The sequence below is a fragment of the Mustela putorius genome, unplaced genomic scaffold, assembly GCF_011764305.1.
Source record: "Mustela putorius furo isolate JIRA1106 unplaced genomic scaffold, ASM1176430v1.1 tig00000585_pilon_pilon_pilon, whole genome shotgun sequence".
NCBI lineage: Eukaryota > Metazoa > Chordata > Mammalia > Carnivora > Mustelidae > Mustela > Mustela putorius.
Window position 1 is genome coordinate 6768150 of NW_025421424.1, and position 21183 is coordinate 6789332.

Sequence of the window (21183 nt, forward strand, 5' to 3'; positions counted from 1 at the left end):
CACATGCAACTTTTGACTCCCCAAAAACTAAACTAATAGCCTACTGTTAACCAGAAGTCTTACCTGTAACATAAAGTTGCTTAACACACATTTTGAACATCATACATATTATAAGCTATAATCTTACAATAAAGTTAGAAATAAGAAAGTTTTTTGTAAGATTTTTATTGATTTATTGACAGACAGAGATCACAAGTAGGCAGAGAGGCAGGCAGAGAGAGAGGAAGGGAAGCAGGCTCCCTGCCAAGCAGAGAGCCTGATGTGGGGCTTGATCCCAGGATCCTGGGATCATGACCTGAGCCAAAGGCAGAGGCTTTAACCCACTGAGTCACCCAGGAGCCCCAGAAAAAAAAAATATTAAGAAAATCATAAAGAAAATACATTTACAGTACTGTGATTTATTAAAAAAAAATCCAAATATAAGTGGGCCTGCACTGTTCAAACCCATGTCGTTAAAGTGTCAACTTAGACATGAAACTTTACCAAAAAAAAAAGTAAAAATAAGACCAAATCACACTTCTAAAAAATAAAGTACAAATCATAGTAAGTTTAGTTTCAGGGAAAATGTAGCTTTGAAGCCAAAAGGCTATTTTCAATATGTATCAATTACTTTCTACATTCCACAAGATTTTGAGGGGCTTACAAAACCACAAAGAATACAAAATTCACAAAGAATACAAAATTTGAAAGAGTTGGGGCATCAAACTGAAGCTGTGAAAACATTAAAAGAATCTAATAAATCTCCATCAACAGATGAATGGATAAAGATGTGGCATACACACACACACACACACACACACACACAGTGGAATACTATGCAGCCATCAAAAAAACCAATCTTGTCATTTGTGATGACATGGATGGAACTAGAGGGTATTATGCTAAGTGAAATAAGTCAATCAGAGAAAGTCAATTATCATTATGATCTCACTGATATGAGGACTGAGAAATAAGACAAAGGATCACAGGGGAAGGGAGGGAAAAACAAAACAAGATGAAATCAGAGAGGGAGACAAATCACAAGAAACTCTTAATCTCAGGAAACAAACTGAGGGTTGCTGGAGGGAAGGGGGATTGGAGGAATGGGATGGATGGGTGATGGACATTGAGGAAGGTCTTTGGTATGGTGAGTGCTGTGAAATGAGTAAGACTGTTGAAATCACAGACCTGTACCCCTGAAACAAATAATACATTATATGTTAATTAAAAAAATAAAAGATAATATAAATTTTTTTAAAGAATCTAATAAAACATAAACATAAGTAGAGTAATATGAAAATTAAATAAGATCCATACATTTAAAATGCATTTCCAGTCTGGAATTCTCAGCTTGCACACGAAGTTCCTCAAAAGCTATTATCATTTTCTGAAACATAAAGTTTAACTTTTAAGAATCATACTTATATTTTTTAAATAGGTTCTTCCAACTATGAAAATATTAATAAATTTGTCTCAGGATCATTAAATTTAAAATGATTCAACTTTGAATAATGAAATCCCTATAACTTGTAATAATTAAATATTTACTAAAAACCCACTCACTGCCTATTATATTTGCTTCCCAGAAGCTTAAATTATATAATATCAAACAAAAGCAAAATGATTGTTGGTATTCTAGTTATTTACTTAATAGCTCTTAATAGAATCTGTAATTTTATTTTTTTGCTTACTTATTTAATTTCTGTCTTCCTCCACTAAAGTGTAACCTCTCTAAGGTCCCTCCCCAGTAGAGTTCAAATTACACTTTCATCATCTGGCAGCATGAGTTCATTCAGTATTCAACAAATCTTGATTTGCAAAATTGTATGAATTCATTTATTTGTTCAATAGTTACTGCTTATCTATTATGTGCCAACCACTGATTTAGACACTTGAGATTAAGACAAAGTCCTTACCCTACTGGAACTAACATTCCAGGGTAAGAAAGAATACTTATTCATATACATGTATATCAAATAAATGTCATGTAGTTTCAAGTGCTCTTCAGAAAAACTAAACGAGGTGAGGAGACAGAAAATAATTGAATGGAAAGGTATTTTAGATAAAGTAGTAAAGGAGATTTTTTAAAAAGAATTTGCTTTAAACCTTGACACAAAAGTGCTAAACGGAACAAAATCAAAGAACCAAGATCAGAAAGAGCCTAGAAAGTTTCAGAAACATAAAAAGAACAACTATAGCAGAGAAGCAAAATGGAAAACAAAGATGATGGAATAAGAGAGGTAAGCAGGAACCAGGTATTTTCTATGTTCCAAATTAATGTGTATGTGTCAAAATATGCTAGTCTCTGACAAAGAGTTAATACTTGATAAATTGGTGTCACTAACATGTAAATTCAAAAGCTACTAAATAACAAAACATTAACACTCCTAGTATAGAACCTTAAGAATCTTACTGGATATAATCATATGACAACAAATAAATAATAATCCCTTTATCAAGAAGAGTTATCACTCTACTCTGCTTAGAAATGACTCTATTATACACAACCAATGGATTGTTAAACACTGCTTGTGAAACTAATGATGTACTATATGTTGGCTAATTGCATTCAAATTTTAAAAAAGAAATGCCTCTGTTTAAAATATTTAACTTTTTACTAACACTTACCTCAATATTATTATTTAGATCCACATATACTTGCCTAGTTTCTTCTCGTTCGTTTTCATCTATTATTAATAAAAAATATTTCAGATTTAAATTTTAAAGTGATTATAATGCCATCAAGATAATACTCAAAATGCCTCAGGAAAACATTAAAATACTTAAAATTCTGTGTTAATGAAGGGTATTAGTATATCCTGAGTCTCTTAAAGTAGCATCAAATGTATAGAATTGTTGAATTACTCTGCTATACATCTGAAACTAATATACCACTATATCTCAACTATACTTCAACAATAAATTTTTAAAATAAGCTGCTTCATAGTAGTTTCACAGTAAGACACAGTGAGACATGATTGTACTTCAAACTCAAAAGCTCTAATGTTTTATAGAACTACTATCTATGAATTTATTCAAACTTTGTAAAATAGATTTACAGTTTTAGCCTTTACATTGAGTGGGGATTTAACAATTATTTGCCCAAGTGTATTTTCCTTTGTATATTTATGACTCATAGGGTACACATGAAAAGCGAAGCCTACTCTTCTGATCTCTTGCTCTACCTCTGAGGAAGCAGAAAGGAAGATAAACTTCAAGACCCAAAGAACAAGGTTAAGAATAGGTATGACCCAAAGAGAAATCCTCTATAAATCCTTTACAACATTTTTATTTTTCTGGTTTTTAACCTGAGCAATGATTCCCTCTAGCTATAATCTATACAATAAATTCCCTCTTTTCTATCCTAGAATTAAAGCACATGACAGTAACAGACAATGTGGTTGTTCCTATATTATTTCTCCAAATGAAGCCAGCATCACATAATTCAGGTTAAATTTACTTTTTTTTTTTAAAGTAGGCTCTGTGCCTAATGCAGAGCCTAAGAGATCAAGACCTGAGCTGAAATCAAGAGTTGGATGCTCAACTGACTGAGCCACCCAGGCCCCCCAAAGCACATTAAATTTAAAGAGGGTACTAGTCCCACATTCTCAATAACAAGCCATAAAGAAGAACAGAGCAGTTATGATAGATTCAACTGTAAATGAGAAGCCAAATAACCAAAAAGAGGGTACATGAGCTAACTTCAGAAGAATATAGGTATCTAAACCTCTCAAAAATAATGGAGAGCACTCTGAACTTATAGCATATGAAACAGGAACTGAACCATTTTTATCTGAATATTAAAGGGCTAGAAATTTAAGAAAATAAATGCAGAACATATCAGCATTTGAACAAAAAGATAGTTCATACTTCTCCCTCTATTTTGTTCCATTCATTACCTAACACATTTTGCAACACATCTCTATTCCTCAGAAACTATTTGTGCCAAAGAACTGCATTCTATTGCCAACATCTCCCATCTTCCCATCTTCCCATTGCTAATAGCATCAGTACTTTTAAAATACCCTCCAGCCATTTTTCTAATAGGAAAGTCCTGGAAATTGGATAAGTAGAACTACAGAAAAGAAAATAAATGGGTATAGACATACTTTACAGTTGTCAGAAGCAAGGTCCTACGGGTAGCACAAAGGGCCTCTGATAGCTGAGTGTTTCAGTGTGGTGATGTGTAGTACTGTAAAAATATAACCCTACATTTTTCATTTTTCTTCTTGATATTTATCTATCCTTTGATCTATTTACCTATCTCCCCACCCCCTACCTCACTACCTTCTCCCTACCACCTTCCCTCCCTCTCCTCCTCGCCTCCAGACTTCCCCCTCCCCATTTATTTTATTTGTTTTGTCCCAGTCCAGGCAACTAGATCTTTCAGCACTTGCTGCCTTAAAGAAGAGATGATTTTTACAAAAAACAAAGAAAAAAAAATCTTTGGGTTTCAAAAGAACAATGTTGGGGGTTAGAGGAAGGATTCAGAACATAAACTATAGATTTTTTTAAATATATGAGTCAGAACGAATGTTCTTAATGTCTACACCAAAGAAATATTTACTAATTTGTGGGAAGAGGCCTTTAAAAGGGGAAGCTAAGGTGCCTGGGTAGTGCTGCAGCTGGTTAAGCATCTGACTTGGTTTCAGCTCAGGTCACAAGCTCAGGGTACTGGAATCAAGCCCCAAGTCGGCCTCCAAACTTAGAGTCTGCTTGAGATTCTCTCTTCCTCTGCCCCTCCTACTCATGCGCACTCTCATTCTCTCTAATAAATAAATAAATCTTTTTTAAAAATAAAAGGGGATGCTAAGAGAGCTTATTAGGTTCTGGGAGACACTTAAAAAGAGGTTCTAGAGCCCTCTACACTCATCAGACCAAGCCTCAGGGTTGAGGACCATGAAAACCCCATAGTTTGGGCAAACCAAGGGCAGAATGAGACTGTGCTGTTTTTTGCTGTTGTTGTTATTGTTCATTTGTTTTTGGTTTTTTGTCTTCAGCAGGGCTCTAGGAAGATGAAAAAAACCTGAGAATAAATGACTGTAAAATATATCTAGACAGATAGGGCCTTGGATCATTTCAATTTCCCTTGTCCCAATACTCTGTGTAGCTGAGCATAGTGTGATAAAGAACTGAGAATCAGCAGACCTGAATGGGCCCCCAAGAACAGAAATGAGGGAAAACTCAGAAACAACCTAAGTGCACCAGTTACTGAATACTAATTGAAACAATGAAAACTTCAATGGAAGATGAGTGAAAAACAAATGTCCTTCTCTACTACATGGTATTATATAGGAACCCACAAATTTAGATACAATCCCAGGAGAAGGGGAAAAATTCTCAAATTTATTAAGTTTCTTCTAAAGAGAAAGGACCCAAATTTTAAAAATCATGAAAGAAAGATAAGAGATCACAACCAACACCAAAGAAATACAATTTTAAGAACATATTATAAGCAACTGTATGCCAGCAAATCTAACAATCTGGAAGAAATTGATGCATTCCTGGAGACCTATAAACTACCAAAACTGAACCAGAAAGATAGAGAAAACCTGAACAGACCCATAACCAGTAAAGAGATTGAAAGAGTCATCAAAAATCTCCCAACAAGAACCCAGGACCACATGGCTTCCCAAGGGAATTCTACAAAACATTTAAAGAATGTTTTATTCTTTATTCTCCTGAAACTGTTCCAAAAAATAGAAATGGAAGGAAAACTTCCAAACTCATTTTATGAGGCCAGCATCATGTTGATACCAAAATCAAAGACCCCACCAAAAAGTAGAATTACAAACCAATATCCTTGATGAACAAAGAGGCAAAATTCTCACCAAGATACTAGTCAATAGGATCCAACAGTCCATTAAAAGGATTATTCTCCACAACAAGTGGGATTTAGTCCTGGGATGCAAGTTTGGTTCAACATCCTCAAATCAATCAATGTGATACAATACTTTGATTTAAAAAAAAAAAAAAAGAACAAGAACCATATGATACTCTCAATAGATGCTGAAAAAGTATTTGACAAAATATAGCATCCTTTCTTGATCAAAACTCATCAAAATGTAGGGATAGAGGGTCCATACCTCAATATCCTCAAAGCATCTATGAAAAACCCACAGCAAATATCATTCTCAATGGGGAAAAAATGAGAGCTTCTCCCCTAGGGTCAGGAACACCACAGGATGTCCATTAGCACCACTGCTATTCAACATAGTACTAGAAGTCCTAGCCTCATCAATCAGACAACAAAAGACATAAAAGGCATCTGAATTGGCAATCTCACTCTTTGCAGATGATATGATACTTTATGTGGAAAACCTAAAAGCTCCACTCCAAAATTGCTAGAACTCAATACAGGAATTCAGTACAGTGTCAGGATACAAAAATCAATGCACAGAAACCAGTTGCATTTCTATACACCAACATCAAGACAGAAGAAAGAGAAGTTAAGGAGTTGATCCCATTTACAATTCCTTCCCAAACCATAAGATCCCTAGGAATAAACCTAACCAAAGACACAAAGAATCTTTACCCAGAAAACTATAAAGTACTTAGTAAAGAAACTGAGGGAGACACAAAGAAATAGAAAAACGTTCCATGCTCACAGATTGAAAAACAAGTACTGTGAAACTGTCTATGCTACCTAAAGCAATCTATATATTTAATGCAATCCTTATCAAAATACCATCAATTTTTTCAAAGAAATGGAACAAATAATCCTAAAATTTATATGGAACCAGAAAAGACCCTGAGTAGCCAGAGGAATGTTGAAAAAGAAACCCAAAGTTGGTGGCATCACAATTCAAGACTTCAAGCTCTATTACAAAGCTGTAACCATCAAGACCATATGGTACTGGAACAAAAACAGACACCTAGATTGATGGAACCGAATAGAGAGCCCAGAAATAGACTCTCAACTCTATGGTCAACTAATCTTCGACAAAACAGGAAAGACTGTCCAATGAAAAAAAGATGGTCTCCTCAACAAATTGTGCTGGGAAAATTGGACAGCCACATGCAGAAGAATGAAATGGACCATTTCCTTACACCACACACAAAAATAGACTCAAAATGGATGAAAGACCTCAATGTGAGACAGGAATCCCATCAAAATCCTTAAGAAGAACACAGGTAGCAACCTCTTCAATCTCAGCCGCAGCAACTTCTTCCTCAAAACATAGCCAAAGGCAAGGGAAGCAAGGGCAAAAATGAACTATTGGGATTTCATCAAGATCAAAAGCTTTTGCACAGCAAAGGAAACAATCAACAAAGCCAAGACAGCTGACAGAATGGGAGAAGATATTTGCAAATGACATACCAGATAAAGGGCTAGTATCCAAAGTCTATAACGAACTTATCAAACTCAATACACAAACAACAAAATAAACCAATCAAGAAATGGGCAGGAAAAAAAAGAAGAAATGGGCAGAAGACATGAAACATTTCTGCAAAGAAGACCTCCAAATGGCTAATAGACACATGAAAAATTTCTCCACATCACTCAGCATCAGGGATATACAAATCAAAACCACAATGAGATACCACCTCCTGCCAGTCAGTACGGCTAAAATTAATGAGTCAGGAAACACAGATGCTGGCAAGGATGCAGAGAAAGGGGAACCCTCCTACACTGTGGGTGGGAATGCATGCTGGTGTAGCCACTCTGGAAAATAGCATGGAGATTCCTCAGAAAGTTGAAAACAGAGCTACCCTATGACCCAGCAGTTGCCCTACTGGGTATTTACCTTAAAAATATAAATGTAGTGATGCAAAGGGGCATGTGCACCTGAATGTTTATAGCAGCAATGTCCACAATAGCCAAACTATGGAAAGAACCTAGATGTCCATCAACAGAGGAATGGATAAAGAGGTGGTATACACACACACACACACACACACATACACACAATGGAATACTATGCAGCCATCAAAAGAAACGAAATCTTGCCATTTCCAATGACATAGATGGAACTAGAGGGTATTAGGATGAGCAAAATAAGTCAATCAGAGAAAGACAATTATACGATCTCTCCGATATGAGGAATTCATACAGATCTGGACTCCATAACAAAGATGTTCAACAGATCAGCAAAAATAACAAAAGTACTGAAGAATCTTGAAATGTCTAGGCTAAAGAAGACAAGATTCAAAAAGGACAAGAAGCCAGCTTTAAAAATCTAAAGAGATAGCACATAAAAAAGTGGCCTAGATTTTCCATATGGTCTATGGAGAATTACAATAAAATAGGAGAAACTCTGTAGAGACTTCAGCTCAATATAAAAATAAGGACTATCCTTAAATGACAAGCTTGAGGTTAGTGAGATTCCATCACTGAATATACTCAAACATAAAGAAGACTACCTCTTGGTCAGACATGCTACAAAAGAAAGTAAATCAATGGAAATGTAAGTAGATTACAAAAGCTTTTAAGTCCTTCCCAACACCAACTAATTTAGGTTACAAAGTCTACAAAAAAAGTTTATACAGTACTTCAAATGGCAGGCTGAAGAATTAAAAATAATTTTATATTGTGTACAGGATAGCACTCAAAGGATTTTTTAAAACAATCACCAAAAAATACACTAAAACAAAAGCGTTTTTATAGGTACATCTAAGAACAGATTTATTCATTAACTCATTAATTTATTGCCTACTATCATGAAAGACATTGTCTAAAATGTTGACTATCCTGAATCAAGATATTATCCTCTGCACTTAAGCTGCAGGAGAGGTCTAGCATGCACTAGGCACTCCATAAATATTTGCTGAAGGAATTCATAAATACATGGTAAAGGTACACTAAGGGTACTAAGTAAAAGAAGAAGCATTTAAATCAGACTGCAAAATTAGGGAATACTTCTCAAGTAGCAATATTTATTCTGAATTTTGAAGGACAAATAAAGGTAATGAGATGAATAAAGAGGATCAGCCAATTAAAAAAATATGCAAAATCTCAGACGCATAATCTGTTTAGGGAGTAACAAGCAGTTCTCCATGAGCCTGTGTATGTGAGGCATGTGGTGGAACATTTGGCAAGGTGGAGGGAAGTAGCAAATACCATGCTATCCATAAAATTATGGAAAGCCATTAAAAGAATTAGACAGTGACATGATTTGATCTATATTTTAGAAAAGCATCAAGGACTCTTTTCTGGTAATGGCTAAGTAATTCAGACCAACCATCCTGCTGAAGACAAAAATCTGGACAATTTTTTTATTTTTTAAAAGAATCAAAGATCTAAAAAGATAATGATGAATCATCAGGCCAAGAATAGATTGAGGAGTATAATTCAAAAACACTAAGCGAAATTCCAGTGAGAGTCAAGACAAAGTAATCCCACTATAGCCTTTCTCTCCCACTACTTACAGCTAAAAACTCTGAATGAAATACATAAAACAACTACTTCACGACTCTGAAAAGAAAGCAAAGGCAGGTAGATTAGGGGAAAAAAAGTAAAATCTTGAAGTGACTCATGTGAAGGTAAGTTTCCTGTTTAATATTTTTCCATCTCCCCTCCTAGTATTAGCTAAAGTATAAGGCCCAAACAAAACTAACAGGAAACGTGAGCAGTAAAAGGAAATCCTGATTTTTTTTTTTTTTTATTCCTCTCATAGCCCTGTCCAGAATGGCCCTTGTAGTGGAGCTGCGGCAGGGACAAAACAAAAACCGCAAGAGAAACTCCATATTTCTAGCAAAAGGACAGGGGAAGTGAGTCCCTGTAAGGTTGAACATGAGGGGGCAATCTTAGAGACAGCTCCAAAAGAGGATTACCTAATTATATGCATGAATTGGCCCAAGTCCCATGGGATAAAGGGAGAATATACATATACAAGACAGATCCAAAACAAATACAGCTAAATCTTTGAAAACTGAACTCTAACATAAATTACTATTCATATCCCAGACCTAATCTTGAGTGGCACATACAAGAAACAGAGCCAGAGCAGCATAGCAAAGACTTTGAAAACTGAACTGATATTAGAACCCAGCCCACAAAAGGCAAGATAAAATTTATGGTCTGAAAAAAAAATTTTGTGGTCTGAACCTGAGATGACTGCTAAAAAATAAATATTCTCCTGGGGATTTTAAAAGGACCCAGAATCTTACAACATAATAATTTCAAAGTCTCCAAGATAAAATCCACAACTGTTTGACATAAAAAGAACTAGGAAAATGTGACATCATTCTAGGTCTCAAGCAAATAACCAAAGGTAATGAAGTACACAAACCTCTAGAATCCATAAAACCAATCAGAAATAGACCTCTTAAATAAACCTTATTAAAATCTTAATAAAACATTAACTGTGTTCATGGAGATAAAAAGATGAACTTAAAAATTTCAGCAAGGAACACTAATGGTGAGCATAGCATTATATATAGACCTATCAAATCACTATGTTATACACCTGAAACTAACATAACATTTGTCTGCCAACTATATGTTGATTTTTAAAATTTCAGCAACAAACTGGAAAGTCTACAAAGTGACATTACGGGGGCACCTGGGTGGCCCAGTTTGTTAAGTATCTGCCTTCAGCTCAGGTCATGATCCCAGAGTCGTAGGACTGAATCCCGTGTTGGGCTCCCTTTTCAGTGGGGAGTCTGCTTCTCCCTCTCCTCTGCTGCTGCCCCAACTTGTGCTTGCACTCTCTCCCTCTCTCAAATAAATAAATAAAATCTTTAGAAATATAATTAAATTTAAAAATTAAAAAAGTGACATTGCAGATATTTTAAAAACCAGCTAGTATTTACAGAACCAGAAAAATGCATTATCAGAAAATAAGACCTCAACTGACAAATTCAAAAATAGACTAGAAAAAAAGAGAGAGAGAGAGAAACAGACTAGAAATAGCTAAATAGAGAAATGATGTACTAGAAGACAGATTAAAAGACATTTTCCTGAATGGTGCACAAGAAAAAAGATTAAGAAATAAACACAATGCAGAAATATCAAAAGGTACAGCACAGTAGTCTCACTGACTTGAAAAGCTCAAACAGGCTTTCATCTAAGGGACTTTGCACTTACTATTTCCCAAAATAGCTACATGGCTCACTCCCTCATTTATTACGGTGACTAAAATAATTCCTCATCCCAAAATACTTCCCTATCCCAAAATACTTTCTCTTTAAGCAGTTAATCATCACCATACATGTATTTTATTTATGTATGGTCTCTGTGCCTCCATGAGGATGCATACTCATTTAGAGCAGAAATTATTCACTACTGTTTTCTTCAGCATTCAGAACATTTCATGACACAAAGTAGGCACTTTAAAAACTGGTGAATGAGCGCCACCTGGGTGGCTCAGTTGGTTCATCTGCCTTTGGCTCCGGTCATGGTCTCAGGGTCCTGAGATCAAGCCCCACCTCAGGTTCCAGGCTCAGCGGAGAGTCTGCTTCTCCCTCTGCCTCTGCCTCAGCCCCTCTCCTAGCTCACACCCACACAAGTGTGCTCTCTCTCTCTCTCTTCACAAATAAATAAAATATTAGAAAATAAAGAAATAAAAATAAAAACTGGTGGGACGCCTGAGTGGCTCAGTAGCTCAAGTGTCTGCCTTCGGCTTGGGTCATGATCCCAGGATCCTTCGATCCAATCCAGCATTGGGTTCCCAGCGTAGTGGGGGGCCTCCTTCTCCCTCTGCCTCCTGCTCCCCCAGCTTGTGCACACACTCTCTCTCTGACAAATAAAATCTTTATAAATAAAAAAAATTAAAACTGGTGAATGAGGGGTAATTGGGTGGCTCAGTCAGCTAAGCAAACTTCACCTCAGGTAGTGATCAAATGGATCATAGGATGAAGCCCCATGTTGGGCTCTGTGTCCAGCAAGGAATCCACTTTAGGATCCTCTCTCTCTCTGCACTTCTCTCCCTCTCTCTCCCCTCCCACAATAAATAAATAAATCTTTTTAAAAAACTAGTGAATAAATAAGACAGAAATCACAAGAGCAAAAGGCAAGAATCTAGATGGAGTTTACATTAATAACTATAAAGACTTTTTTTGTTGAGAGAAAGAAGGGAAGGGGAAAGAAACTTAACTATGCTCCACACCCAGCACAAAGTCCAACATGGGGCTTGATCTCACAACCCTGAGATCATTACCTGAGCCAAAATCAAGAGTCAGATGTTTAACTGACTAAGGCACCCAGGCACCCCTAAAGGTTTTAAGAAAAACTAACTATATTTCTCATGAAGTTATGGTCATTGGTTCATTTAAGAGAGCACCTAAAAATTATGTTAAGGTTCTTCAAATCTCTCCCACCATCTGATCTGACTTAGCATAAAACAGAGGAAAAAAAAATAATAGCCTCGTCTCCATGGACCAGTTCATTTTCTGCAAAGTAGTCAATACATGTTCCCTCCTATCCCGTCTGTATACTTTTTACGACTTTTTATACCTAGATGGGAAAAGCTAATATTGAAAGCTGAGTAAACAGGATGACTTAATGGAGGAGCTGGTAGTGGTACACTACATTCTGGTAAGTCTTTACAGTTCCAAAAATAAAGTACCATAAGCAAGGACCAAGAATAAAAAAGGCTAGCAAATGTGCATACTAGAAATACTAATAAGAAGAATAGTTAAGATTGAGCACTTTGTACTGCTCTAGGCCATTTATATTAATTCTCAAAACAACACTGAGTCACTTCATTAATCAATAAACACTAGATCAAAGAGATTATAAAACTTATTCAAGGTCAAGTAGATAGCAACTGAAAGTTTGAATTTGAGCATAAGCTGTCTACTCTTAAGCCCATGCATGCATGCAGTAAGCTATGTGATATTAAACTTGTAGCTAAGAAAAATACGAGCTATCCTGGAAAAGCAGGTAGACAGTATTTCTTAAAAGATTCTTGGCAGAAACAATGTAGAGCTAGTGTCAAATTAATGACAAAGATAAAACGGTTATTTTTAAAATAAGATTTTTAAGTTTTTCATCAAAATGAAAAAAATTCATACATCTTAAATAAAAATATGCCTAAAATGAAAATGTATACTTTCATATATACACACACACACACACACACACACATACATACACACACACATACATACCACAGCCTTTGTAAAATACTTTAAAAGCATATTTCTTTCTTTAGGAGAAAGTTGAGAATTCTATTTAGACTGGAAATAAATATTGTTTATTCTTAAGTACTATGCCTTCATCATAGTCCTCTACCAGTATTTTTTTTCTACCAGTATTTTCTATTATAAACATAGCTATATATCGATTCAATTTGCTAGTTATTCCAGGAAGAAGAGAAAGTTAGTCTCAAGATCATGTTTTAACTGAAGTAAGAACTACAAATGTCATGTCTAGGTATATATCTTTTGAAATATATTACCTTTCAGAACGCTGAGCTTTCAAAACTCAAAGAACTGAGAATCATATTATTACTTATGCAAAGAAAACATATGAAGCACATATAACTTGTTCTAATCAAAATTGGTTCTAAAAAGTGAAAAAACAATTTCTTCCCTTCTCCACCCCCACCATTACAAGAATAAATTGATTTTTTAAAAAATAACATAAAACAGTAAGTATATTTACATTTCTTTGTCTTTTCTGCAGATCTGGCACAGGTTTCCTTGAGCAAATTACACAAATGCCTTGTAGCATTATTCCTGAAAGAAAGCAAAAAGTCTCCCTAAGTGTAATCTGATTTCAAAGCAAATTCATATGTAAAGGTTATGAAACACTTTCAATTTTTAAGGAAATTCTTGTATTTATATATATATATATATATATACACACATATATATATCACATCACTCATAAAAGATTATATGAAAAAAATGGGTTGACTATACTATAAGCAAAGATGATTTAGTAACTTACTCCCTTCAAAAGTAAAAAGGCTAATTCCTTAAGAACTTTCTACCCAAGTAACTAACAATAACATTTCAGTAAATATTTCCAGATTTTGCCTAAGGGGAAATAAAGTAAGAATAAAAGGGTTGAGCTTTTCATTTATTAAATGCTTCAGAAATAATCTGTCTTGGGATGCCTGGGTGGCTCAGTGGGTGAAGCCTCTGCCTTCGGCTCAGGTCATGATCTCAGGGTCTTGGGCTCTAGCCCCGCATCGGGCTCTAGCCCCGCATCGGGCTCTAGCCCCGCATCGGGCTCTAGCCCCGCATCGGGCTCTAGCCCCGCATCGGGCTCTAGCCCCGCATCGGGCTCTAGCCCCGCATCGGGCTCTAGCCCCGCATCGGGCTCTAGCCCCGCATCGGGCTCTAGCCCCGCATCGGGCTCTAGCCCCGCGGGCTCTCTAGCCCCGCATCGGGCTCTAGCCCCGCATCGGGCTCTAGCCCCGCATCGGGCTCTAGCCCCGCATCGGGCTCTAGCCCCGCATCGGGCTCTAGCCCCGCATCGGGCTCTCTGCTCAGCTGGGAGCCTGTTTCTCTCTCTCTCTCATTTTTCCATGCTGCTTTGCCTACTTGTGGTCTCTCTCGCTCTCTGTCAAAAAAATAAATAAAATCTTTAAAGAAAAAAAAAAAAAAAGAAAGAAATAATCTGTCTTACCCTTAAAACATTAAACAGGTAATTTTCTTTTTTTTTTAATTTTCTTTTTTTTTTTTAATTTATTTGACAGAGAGAAATCACAAGTAGATGGAGAGGCAGGCAGAGAGAGAGAGAGGGAAGCAGGCTCCCTGCTGAGCAGAGAGCCTGATGCGGGGCTCAATCCCAGGACCCTGAGAGCATGACCTGAGCCTAAAGCAGCGGCTTAACTCACTGAGCCACCCAGGCGCCCCTAAACAGGTAATTTTCTGACTAGCCTTTCATTACATGAATAATAAGACCTCTGATCATCTCAATAGATGCAGATAAAGCAATTAATAAAATTCAATATCCATTTATGATAAAAACTCTCAACAAAGTAGGTATAAAAGGAATGTACCTCAACATAATAAACTCCCTATATGACAAGCCCACAGCTAACCTCATAATCAACAGCAAAAAATAAAAAGCTAAAAGTTTTTCCTCTAAGATCAGGAACAAGATAAGAATGCCTATTTCTCACCACTTTTATTCAACATTGTGTTGAAAGGCTTAGTCAGAGCAATTAGGCAAGAAAATAAAGTAATCCAAATTGGAAAGGAAGAAGTGAAACTCACTATCTGCAGATGACATATCATATATGTAAAAACCTAAAGACTCCACAAAAAAAACTATCAGAATAAAACAAATTCAGTAAAGTTTGCAGGATAAGAAATCAATACACAAAAATCAATTGCATTTCTGCACACTAATAATGAACCAGCTGAAGGAGAAATTAAGAAAACATACCCACTTACAATTGCACCAAAAAGAATCAAATACCTAGGATTAAATTTAACCAAAGAGGTGAAAGACCTATACATTAAAGCTGTAAGACAGGGCGCCTGGGTGGCTCAGTGGGTTAAGCCGCTGCCTTCGGCTCAGGTCACGATCTCAGGGTCCTGGGATCAAGTCCCATATCGGGCTCTCTGCTCAGCAGGGAGCCTGCTTCCCTCTCTCTCTCTCTGCCTGCCTCTCTCTCCATCTACTTGTGATCTCTCTCTGTCAAATAAATAAATAAAATCTTTAAAAAAAAAAATAAAGCTGTAAGACATTAATGAAAGAAACTGAAGACATGAATAAATGGAAAGATATTCCATGCTCATGGATTAGAAGAATTCATTAAAATGTCCACACTACCTAAACAGGTCCTGATACCAATTTCATTGTGGGAAGGGAGGTTCCCTACACCAACAAGCAATTCTTGGGAGACCAGCTGGACGTCCCATAATTCAATGCAATTATGATACTATCTACCTGGAGATAGTCTCAGATTCTACAGGTTAAGGGTTCAGTCCTACACAACTGCTGTACTCCTAACCCATTTAAGATACCAGTTGCAAGCCCAGGTTTTACCTATATTTCTGTCCAACTAGCTATAAATCAAAAAATCCCATGACTCACTCCTTAGTTTTCAGACACAGATACAAGTTCAGATTGTTACCTGAATCTCTGACAGACTATCTAGAAATCTAAGGTTCCTTGAATTTGATTAATTTTCTGGAGCAGTTCACTGAACTCAAATGATTTACTTGCTAGATTACTAGTTTATTATAAAAGAATATAACTCAGGAATAACCAGATAGAAGAGATGCATAGAGCAAAGCATGGGGAAAGGGTGTGGAGCTCCATGCTCTCTCAGCTCACCACTCTCCCCAAATCTCTTCACCAAGCTGGAAGTTTTCCAAACCTGGTCCTCTTGTGTTCTTACGGGAGGCTTAGTTACATAATTGTGACTGATTAAATAATTGGTCATTGATGACTGATTCAAACTCCAGACCCTCTCCTCTCCATAAGGGGGATGAAAATTCCAACCATCTAATATGAAGAAAGAGGATTACTCCTACACTATGGAAATTCAGATTGGTGCAGCCACTGTGGAATACAGTATGGAAGTTGCTCAAAAAATTAAAAGTAGAACTACCCTATGATCTGGTAATCACACCATTGGCTATTCACCTTTGCAGTTAATTCTGATGTTTGCTAAAATTTAAGAACCACTGGTCTAGAGATGAACTCTTTTTTGGTAATTTTAGTTTTTCTTCAGTGTTCCAAGATTGTTTATGCACCACACTCAGTGCTCCATGCAATACATGCTCTCCTTAATACCTACCACCAGGCTCACCCAACCCCCCACACCCCTTCCCTCCAAAACCCTCAATTTAGAGATGGACTTTTTTGTTATTGGTTTTGTAAAAATGAAAACAAGTGACCATAAATCTAATTCGTCAATTACAATTTGAAAAAAATTTCAGCCTTTTCCTGTTAATTTATGGTGAGGGGTAGAGTTACAAAAAGTACCTTTACCAAAAGTACCTTGTACCAAAAGGTACAAAAGTACCTTTACCAATATGTTCCCTAGACCACAAAGACTATTTGAACAGCACGGCCTGACAAAAAAACAGCCATATACTCCATAAACAAGCAATCATCCAATCAAAAAAGTATTTATTCAAGTCTACTATGTTCCTACAGTGTCTCAATTTTAGAATTCTTAAAACTCTTCACTGGCTTCCAAATGGCTATTTGCAGCAATTTTCAAACTTTTTTTCCCCCTAGAACTAAAATCCTTTTACTGGATACACAAGATTTTAAATTATACATAATGCTGTTCTTGTTGAAGGGAGCCATAACTATAACCACTTAGCCTTTCTTCAGCCGACCCTCTGCAAACCTTATCTTCCATCTCCACTCCAACATAAAAATCAAAACTCCTTACCATGTCATGAAATGCTAAAGTAGAAACCTCTAATTCTCCTCCTGGCTAACTCCTATTCAACCTTCTAACCTCCTCATCTTTAGAAAGCCTTCTCTGATGACAACCACCATCATATGCATGCAACAGGGCTTGACAGGTTTAATTCATCAAATTATTTAAACAAATCCTAGGTAGGAGTCTAACAAAAATCAAATGTTGCTTTTTTTTTTTAAAGATTTTATTTATTTATTTGACAGAGATCACAAGTAGGCAGAAAGGCAGGCAGAGAGAGGAGGAAGGAGGCTCCCTGCTGGGCAGAGAGCCCGATGTGGGGTTTGATCCCAGGACCCTGAAATCCTGACCTGAGCCGAAGGCAGAGGCTTTAACCCACTGAGCCACCCAGGTGCCCCCAAATGTTGCTTTTTAAGTTTATTTCTGAAAATATGTAATTGTAGATGTTTCAGGTTTCACTAATGAATGAAATTTGAAAATTGAGACTATTACTACATCTAATGGTGGAAATCAGATCACATATAAGGTCCTGCTCAATTCCAAAAAAAGCCTCCAAAATTATCTAAATTATCTCAAAACTCTTTTCCTGCTCAAAAATGTCAATAAATCAAAGTGTTCATTCCCTCTCAAACTTCTATTACAGGCCAAGCATATGGTTTTGAAAATACCAAATTCTCTTTAAAATCTACATCCCTTTTAGAAAATCATCTTCAGTGAAGGAGCTGGTCCTGAGCAACTTTATATTAAATCTGTCCTTCAATAATCAAGTCGCTCTACCTTAAATGCAAATTTGTTTCTCACCTATATTTTGACAAAGCTCTTACTTAAACGTTAGTTTCCTTCAGATGACAATTGACAATTCAGTATTTGAGGTCTAAGTGGATATACAACTGAAACTATTTAGAATAGAAGGAAATGCCGCCTCACCTCAAAAAAAATGGCATAAATTCTATATTATGTCACATTACACTACCTTACACTATACTATATAACTTAACAGTCACGGTATTAGCAAAAATTCAACTGTTCATCAATGGAGGCAGTAGCAATCTTAAGAAAGCTCATCAACTACCAAATACTGGTATTAGAGCTACGGTGGGCTTTAGATGTCCTATAAGATACTACGGAACTCAATCACATACCTATACGAAAGTGAGCATAAGTACCAAATATACAATAGGCATACAATGTTAGAAACTTTCTCTTCTCTCTCCCTTTTTCCTAATAACCAAACCTCAATTAGGCAGGAAAAAAATTAAGTTTTAGCATTTAATTTTTTATCTGGGAAATCATAGGTTGTCTTTTTTAAATTAAGTAATCTCTAACCCCAATATTGGGCTCAAACTCACCACCCCGAGATCTAGTCACAAGCTCTTCCAACTAAGCTAGCCAGGCAACCCCATAGGTTGTCTTTCAATTGGACTAAAACAATCTGTTTTAAGAGTCTTTTTCCTTTATCAGCAACTTCACTGACAAAGTGATAGGTCTTCTAAAGCCATGATGTTTAACTTAAAACATGTAGGAATAAATAAATTTTGTACTCTTCAGGGACCCATACATTACATTCTAACCAATATTTACTTGACAGATGAATAAAAACTATAGTTTTCTATTAAATTCTATATAATATAAAATGAAAGAGACAGTAAGTGTATAAAATAAGGCTTAGCTATTGCCTAGAACAAAGGAAAGGAAAAGCTAAAGTTGACACTAAGATTTTAAGCTGACATTAATGGAAGAATCATTAGATCACTAACAAAAACAGGAATTTGAGAGTAAGAATTAGCTTATAATGAAATTGAGCACTATTTTACAAATACTGCACCTAAAGTGTTGCAACAATCAGAAAGGTAGAAAATATACATAGGCAGTTGCAGATACAGTTATCAGATAACTTTTGATAATAAATAATGGTTTCTCCTGATACTTTAATAAGTGAGAAATTATCAGTCAGTGATCACTGCTTGCCAAATACAAAAATGTAAAATAAGTATGTCTTCCTTCCTCCATTGTACCCAGGTAGAATTCTACAGATAAGTTAATATTACATAACAGAATATTAAGTTCAATAAATTTCTGGAAATCATTTTCATAAATCTGGAATAAATTTAGGAAGAAAAATTAAATTATTACTTACTCTTTTATTAAATCTTTATTTTCTTGAATTCCTTCTTCTAATTTCAAACTTACTTTTTCATTTTCAAACTAATTTATAAAACAAAAGAACAGTTCATCACATTTTGCTTATTTTTAGCAAAATAAACACAAGTACAATCATTAAGCAGCATTTCTTTGCTAACAGCTAAGAACTTTAAGAATTCTTTGCAAACAAAAAGCTTTGTGTCACAGCTTATAGATTTTCCTATAAGAATCTGTATCTCACTTTCACAGATCTAAAATTAAGTTTGCTGAATCATCTCCAAAAAGTATCCAACAATATTTTAATGCAATATTATCTTCCCTAAACATTTTTAAATGTTTTATCTTTGTTCTAACAAAGATAAAAAATGTTGCATTTTCAACATTCTTCTTTCACTGGGCCACAAAGCTGAAGCTAAATAGTTCCAAATATAAAATCCACAAATGTCATTGTTGGGTACCCCAAAAATTGGGTACCCCAATAATGGGTGCATGATTAAAGGAGCAAGACTCATACAAAGTGAAGGTCAAGCAAAGCTTTATTTCATGCCAAGCATCAGGAATCATACCAACAGTCAAACAGACCGGTCCAGGCCGCCTCTCCAGAGAGGGTGACCCCTCCCTGCTTTCCAGACTAACTTTTATAGAGTAAAGGCCATGTGACTGGGCCTGGCCACACACAGGTGGCCAATGAGATTGTAACATACACAGGAAACTCCACAGTGATGCTAGGTGACCAATTGAGTTACAGTTTACCCTAGTAGACATTTGAACCAGCCTATCACACCTTGGTTAGGATTGGCACCAAAAGGCTCCCAAAGGGTGGGGGCCCATACTCCTTGGTAGCTAGGAGACAGTATGTGCCCCCACTGATTGAATACCTCCACCTGGCCTGACCCACCCTTGTACTTGGACTTTGTTCTGTGGACTGGTTTCCCGAACTTGGTTTTAAATAAGTTGGGGGGGGGGGCCAAGGTCAATTTAAACTTTCCAGCAAAATGGCAGTTCAACCGGGGTGGGGCTGCTGTGCCTGAATAGGCCCTTACAGTCATATTCCAATAAAAGACATTCATATCAAACAAATCATCACTAGTAATAGGATTAAAATTAAAAATTTATAATTAGAATCATTAAAGCAATCTTTATCTAAAATAATTTATTATTTCCCTAATCATTTGCATTAAGCTTTGTGCAACTGTAAGGACCTATGTTATATTCTTATTTTAGCTAGAGGCTTCCATTGAGGTTAAACAATAACTTTGTTGTTTAACCCTTAATGTCCCTGCTCCCCTCAGGGATTTTATATTTTAAGGATTTTATATTTTAAGTCCTCCAGGGGACTTAAAAACAAGTCCCAGAAACCAGCTCCAAGTGTGAAGGCCAAGAAAAACAAGGCTGTACCCGCCCTGACAGAAGTACAGCCATCTTGGCAAAGCAAAAGCTGGCACCTTGCACTGTAAGAGTGGGTTAGCATAAGAATGGCCATCCTTGAAGGTGGGGAAGCCATTTTACTGAGCGTCCCTAACAAACCCACACTGTGCACGTAACTTGAGATAAGAGAAAGTAGCTAAAACCTAAGAAACGACTTAATCATATACTACCAGGGCGGTTAGGCATTGGCGCCACAGGGACCAGATGTTAAAGAAAAACAAATAGTTAACTTGCAGAGATTACAATCCTGCTAGACCAGAGTCTCCCTTAGTTTGCAAATGTGCTAGTGATTTACAACAAAAAGGCCATCTTTTCAATGGCTCAGTACCACGAGGCCAAAGGTTGCCCTCTCCACCATAAAACTGTAGGAGGCTGAGGCAGAAGGAAA

The 21183-nt window shown here is 36.4% G+C and overlaps 1 protein-coding gene across 1 annotated transcript in view; it reads right to left on the minus strand.

Moving 5' to 3' along the window:
* The window catches only part of SYCP1 (synaptonemal complex protein 1), a 142142-nt gene that overhangs the window by 113717 nt on the left and 7242 nt on the right, over positions 1 to 21183 (minus strand). Inside the window, exons 7-10 of the mRNA XM_045081874.1 lie at positions 19363 to 19430; positions 13529 to 13602; positions 2608 to 2666; positions 1297 to 1366 (exon numbers count right to left, since the gene is read on the minus strand). Coding sequence (XP_044937809.1) covers positions 1297 to 1366; positions 2608 to 2666; positions 13529 to 13602; positions 19363 to 19430 — 271 coding nt within the window. The remainder of the gene's footprint in view (positions 1 to 1296; positions 1367 to 2607; positions 2667 to 13528; positions 13603 to 19362; positions 19431 to 21183) is intronic.